General features: G+C 42.2%; 1 protein-coding gene across 1 annotated transcript; it reads right to left on the bottom strand.

Moving 5' to 3' along the window:
• Positions 1 to 4,747: 4,747 nt before the first annotated feature.
• Positions 4,748 to 5,779, bottom strand: HCAR1 (hydroxycarboxylic acid receptor 1). Its single transcript, XM_063088077.1, has one exon. It carries the CDS (start codon positions 5,777 to 5,779, stop codon positions 4,748 to 4,750), a length of 1,032 nt encoding a protein of 343 aa, XP_062944147.1.
• Positions 5,780 to 6,175: the final 396 nt, after the last annotated feature.

Below are 6,175 nucleotides of genomic sequence, written 5' to 3'. Positions count from 1 at the left end.
GTAAGTAAAAAAGATGGGCTTTGAACCCAGTCTTGCTCCAGCAGCTATGCTCCCAGTTCTTCTTGTACACACTCTGCAAAGTATATCTGTCCTTTCACCCAACAATTCCAGATCTAAGAATCTTCCAAAATTTTCTCAAAACCCTGACGCGTGTGCCTCAAAACATATCATTTAGAATATTTACCATAGCATGGTTGCAATAGAAAAAAGTTGGAAACAACTTGATGCCTGTTGAAAGGCCATTGGTTAAATAAACTACGTATGGATCATTTACATAATGAAATATAGTTTAAAAGAATGAGCTTGATCTCTATGATATGATGTGAGAAGCTATTTACGATGAAAATACTTTGCAAAACAATATCTTGATCTAGATCGATACCTATGTATGTTGTACGATCTTGCTTTACTAAAACAAAGCAAAAGATTATTTGTGCGCAAGTGCATACATATAGACCCCAAAGGTTGAAAGTCGTGACTTCTAGGAAATAAGATTAAGAAGAAGCAAAGGAAGACTTTCACTTTTTACTTTATATATTTATGTGTTTGAATTTTGAACAAAAATATATACGGTTTCTCTAACAAAGAAACTTACTATATTTTTTACAAGAAAGGAATCTGAAAGGCTATTCAGGAATCTTCTGTCATGTTAAAGGTTGTGAAAAGTCCATTCTCTGCTGACCTCATGTCTTCACCTCTTCCCAGGTTGTCGCAGCCCCAGCCTGGACTTTTCATTTCTGTCCCATTGATCTTCCTGCAGCTCCCAGACAATTTGCTGTTTTTCACCTCTCTACCTCTGCCTGGGATACCCTTCCCAACTGATCCCCTGTCGCTTCCTATCCATCGTTCAGGGCCAAGTTTGTGAGTCACTTCCATTGAGAAGACTTCCCCTATCTGCTAAGACAGCAGCAAGGGCCCCTGGACTCTCCTGGAGAACCCTGTGTTTGCCACTTCACCACAGCGACCCTGAATTGTAATTTTATATTTTCCCTTGGTTTCTACAATGGACCCCATGGGTCAGGGGCTATGTTTTTCGTTTGTGTTTCTACTGTGCCTGGTACAGAACTGGTGCTTAGTTAATGTTCCTCGAAAGAGGAAATAAATGCATAAATGAATGCTTACAAAAGAATAAAATATCAGGCTGGCTGGTTAGCTCAGTTGGTTAGAGCACAGCCTCAGAACCCCAAAGTCACAGGTTTGGATCCTGGTACTGGACAGCTGCCAAAAAAGGAATAAACTATTGACCCCTTCCCACTATGTCATTTTAGAGTCTAATACACTAAAACCTGAATATAGATTAGGTTCATAGTGGAGCCCACCTGTTTATTCTTTTCTTTTTTTTTTTAAATTTTCTATCCATTTAATTATTTTATTAAGAATCCAGAGAAAATTCAAATTCAAGAAAGTTCAAATTGTCCAATTTCAATCAAAAGTTGACAAATCGAGAAACACTGAGCTAAGATTTATCCAAGGAATACGAATAGGTGATGAAATATTCCGGGTATCCAAATTTACCATATATGAATGAACAATGAAAAATTTGAATTAACAAATTTTAATTTGTCTTTAAAGATTCAGCAATCACTTCAAAATTTTACAGTATTATCATGGTGCTATTATCTTTATAAACACAAATCTCAACACAAAGATGTAACATGAAAACATGGTTGGGCTCTGTTTATTCTTTTCTATCTCTGTCTTTCTCTCCGTCTCTCTGCCTCTCTATATATACTGTATATATTTTATATACATATAAAATTTAGAGCCCTGGCTTCATGGGTGAGCTCAGAAGGGCCCTGTGCTTGGTTTCATGCTCTGACATTGCATGACAGAAATTCTTGATACACTTTGAACAAGGAACTTTTCATTTTCATTTTGCACTGGGCCCTGCAAATTACGTAGCCTGTCCCGAAGCCATTTCTGCACTCACCGTGATGATGGGATCTTGAGTCGTATTGGAAACCTCTGTGGCTCAGAAGACCCAGAAAACAAGTTGAGACCATGCATCACAGAGTGACTTGTGTAGAACCTTTGACAACTGGCTTACTCCATGTGCCCCAGCGTGCTAATCCCTTCCATTCTAGTGACTTCAGACACCATCTTCACCATTTCGATTTCAATAAAGGGTAAGAAAACTCATTCTGAGAATAGGCCAGGACTTAAATTTTTACCATTGTCAGTACCAATAAAGGTACCTCTTATTTTTTCCACATAATCCCAATGCAATGTCTGGTCTAATATCCCTTCTAGCTTTTATGTGACTTTTCCTGAAACACCCTAAGAGGTGAAAACATTTTCCTCTAAATCGATTGTTTTCCTATCCCAGGTAGTTTAAACAAAACTTTGTCAACAAAGCTACACTCCTTTTCCTTACAATTTCTGAAGAATACTTCTTGATAAGATTTATTTTTCATCACATTCGGTGAACCTAAAAAGAGATGCAAATTTAGAATCGAGACTGTGTTTTTATGTTCATTTGACTTTTATTTCTTTTTATCTGTTTTTGTTGTTTTTTAGTGAGAACCTCTGTCCACAGGCCTGCCACAAGCTTCCAGATATTATAAGCCTTCCTTCCTTACAGGGCAAAATCATACAAGTCTTTTGACCCACAGTCACACTCAGGACACAGACTCTCTTGAGAATCCATTTTTATTAAGATGAAGCAACAAAGGAGCAGCCCAGGAAAGAATTGTAACTAAGAATAGAATGAAAAGCGGAAGTGCGGGTTTTCACGGATTTCTATTGAGAGGATATACAATTCTTGGATACTGATAAGAATCTTTGCCTTTACTCCTCCCAGATAGCTGGGGATCAGGGGACCAGTGGAGCGGACACTTAGGGACTCTCATGAACCCCAAGGGAAATCACATCTGTGCCTCAATTTCTTTACGTGTAAAACATGTTAACATAATAAATCATAACATTGAGCACTTACTGCTGGGCACCCCACATAATGCTTTACATGCACTCATTTGTTCATTTAGCCAATATTTATTGAGCACCTACTATGTGCAGTGCTCTTTTAAGCACTGGGGATTTAACAGTGAACAAAGTCCTTATGCTTCAGGATTGTGCATTCATTGAATCTGCCCAACAATCCTTTGATGTCAGCCCCTGCTTGTCAGATGAGGAATTTGAAACTAAAAGTGGTTAAATAAAATTTGCTCTAAGATCACATGTCTAGTCAGTGATTGAGCTGGGATTCAAACTCAGATTCATCTGACTCTCTACAGCCTGTATGTTTCATCACTAGGCCGTGCAGAGCCTCTGAAAAAGGAAATAATAGGAATAGCATATATGAGTGTTTTGCGGCCAAAGAACTAAAAGTTGGCAAAGTCCTTAAGTGGGGAGAGTACCCTGGGAATTTGAGAGAGTGTAAATAGAGGAGTTGAGAAATACTTTCACTGCTTGAGAAAGGAGCTAAGGTTGTCTTGGAATCTTTTCCCCTAATGTAAAATGACAGGGGCAGCCTGTCATTTCATAGAATCATCTAGTTTTGAGGTGTCCAGGTACATATTGGGGAAACTCATGTGCATAAGGGAATCCTGCAATAAGAGGAAAACACTGATGTTTGCACACAACAGGTCTAGAAACTCTATTCAATGAAAGGGTGAAGCTTCATCAGTTCTCTGTTTGTCATCCCCAAAACTTTGCTGTCACACAAGAGTTGACTACCCTCCAGGTAAAAGGACACAAGCATAGTGCCTGGCACCAATGTGAATTCAGTAAATACTTAGAGAAGGAATGAGTGAATAATTTCAATTCACAGTCACATAACAAGCAGTCAAAAGCAATTTTGCTGGACTCAACACATCCCAAAGGCCAATAGAATTTTTTCAAGCTCTGGGTTTCTCCTGGAGAAACCAGAGCAGGTAAACATATCCCTCAGCACCTTCTTGGACATGCAAAGATCTTCAGAAAAATGTGGAGCTCAAAGGTCAGAGCAGAGCTGTCATTCTTGTGGGGCTACTGGGAAGTCAAAACAATGGCAAAGAAATGTACAGAAGGGATCTGTGAAGATGAAAATCATTGGAATCAAGACATCACAATTGAAAGAGCCTCATTCAGCCTGAAATAGAAGTATTGACTTAGTTCAGTTTCTTTTTTTATTTTTTGGCAGCTGACTGGCACAGGGATCTGAACTCTTGACCTTGGTGTTACAACATTGTGTTTTAACTAACTGAGATAACTCGTCAGCCCCAAAAGTTTCTTTACAATGGATTTTTTTTTCTTGCACCTGGCCAGTACAGGGATCTGAACCCATGACCTTGGTGTTTATAAGGCTGCACTCTAACCACTGAGCAACTACCCAGCCCCTGATTTAGCCCAGTTTCTATTTTTCAAGATGAGAATGATTTAAGGTCAAAGGACAGAAATACTGATAAGTTGTGAAGTTCATTAACTGCCCCAGAGAGAGAACATGACCCGTTTAAACACTCAAACCTAACTCAGCCATTCACAGATGAGCATTTCCTAACCCCCATCCAAAACACACATACTCCATTATATGCACATACAGTCCCCCTGTCATTGTAATCAGATCATAAAAATGACATCAACTCACTTCAACCAGCTGGGACCTTCCAAAAAGGTATTGTAACGTGAATTTCATTTCCAACAGAGTGAAGAGTATACAGCTCAGAAAGGGTGGTGGTGTTTCCAAAGCCCCCCACCCCTTAGCACGAGTTGATTCTAGGTTGCCAATCTGTCCTCCTGGATGTGGTTGGCCTGTTTGTTTTAGTACCATTCAACACATTTGAAGATCCCACTGACCGTCGGATTGGCTTAGGAAACTATTTGCCACACTGATGCAACTCTTGCGACAGAGGTCGGATATTGGCATCTCTTCTGGCCTTTGTGTCTTTGAGTGTCCCAGCTGCGTGAGTGTCAAACTGCGGATTTTGAGCTTGGTGTAGAATTTGGGAAATGAGGGGCTTGAAAAGTAATATACCAGGGGGTCCAGCATGCTGTTCATGTAAGTGAAACTGAGGGTCACGTAGAGGGCTGTGTGGACAGATGGATCACAAGCACTCGAGGGCACTGTCCAGAGGAAATAGAGCCTGGCTGACACGCTGGGCAGGTAGCACGTGATAAACACAACTGCCACCACCATGATGAATCGGGTGGCCTTCCTCATCCGAGTCTGTCTGGCCAGCTGCTGCCTGTGCTGCAGGCTCCAAACAATCTTGAAGGAGCAAAACAAGATGATGCCGAGGGGCAGAAAAAACTCCAGCTGGAACATGATGTCGTGCCAGCCGTTGGCTGACTCCATGATGAAGCTCTCACAAGATATGGCCTGCTCTTGCACACATAGATGGCTCTCCATCAAAAGATACAGCGTCCCCAGGATGACCACGGCCCAAAGGGCACAGACGATGCCAGCCGCAGTCCGGTTGGAGATGGTATTCACCATGTGGTGGGGGTGGACTACTTTGAAATACCTGTCCACGGCCACCACCGTCAGGAAGATGATGCTTCCTGCCCTGTTCATGGCCAACATGAAGAGCACCACCCGACAGGGAATATCCTCAAAAGCCCAGTGTCTGCGTCTGAGGTAGTAATCTGTCCGAAAGGGCAGGCAGATGATGAGGAGGAAATCAGCCACAGCCAAGTTGAAAAGGTAAATAGTGCTTGGCTTCCAGGTCTTCATGTGAAAGCAGAAACCACACAGGGCAATCCCGTTGCCCAGGGTGCCAAGCAGGAAGGCCAGAATGAGCAGCGGTGGCAGCACCTGAGTGATGGGGTCTCCTTCAATGAGGCAACATGACCTGTTGTACATGGTGCAGAGGGGACAAGTGTCCCATGTGCTGAGAGGCCCCTGAAGTCCCCACAAAGGCACTGATGCTTATCTGAATGCTACCACTTACCAGCTGCTGTTCTTCTAACTTTATCACCCTGGGGTGCCGGTACCGCACATGCAGGTGAATGTAATAAGAAGGTAATGCCAGGAAATGAGAGATCTGATGAGGTCCTTTCTCTGGAACCCGGTCACAAGCTGCCTGTCTCCTCGAGGGGCAAAGCCTGTAGCACAGCAAGGCTTGGAAATGCCTGCAATTTCACACACGTGGAAGTTTCTGGAAAGCTGACGGTAAGTCCAAGGAGATTCACGCTGTAGAGGAGTTGTTGGGTTCAGCCCCAGGATAATTTTTATTTTCAGCTTCGCTCTTCCTCCTTG

Source organism: Cynocephalus volans, chromosome 2, assembly GCF_027409185.1.
Source record: "Cynocephalus volans isolate mCynVol1 chromosome 2, mCynVol1.pri, whole genome shotgun sequence".
In the NCBI taxonomy this organism is placed as follows: domain Eukaryota; kingdom Metazoa; phylum Chordata; class Mammalia; order Dermoptera; family Cynocephalidae; genus Cynocephalus; species Cynocephalus volans.
This window is presented reverse-complemented; position numbering and strand designations above follow the sequence as displayed.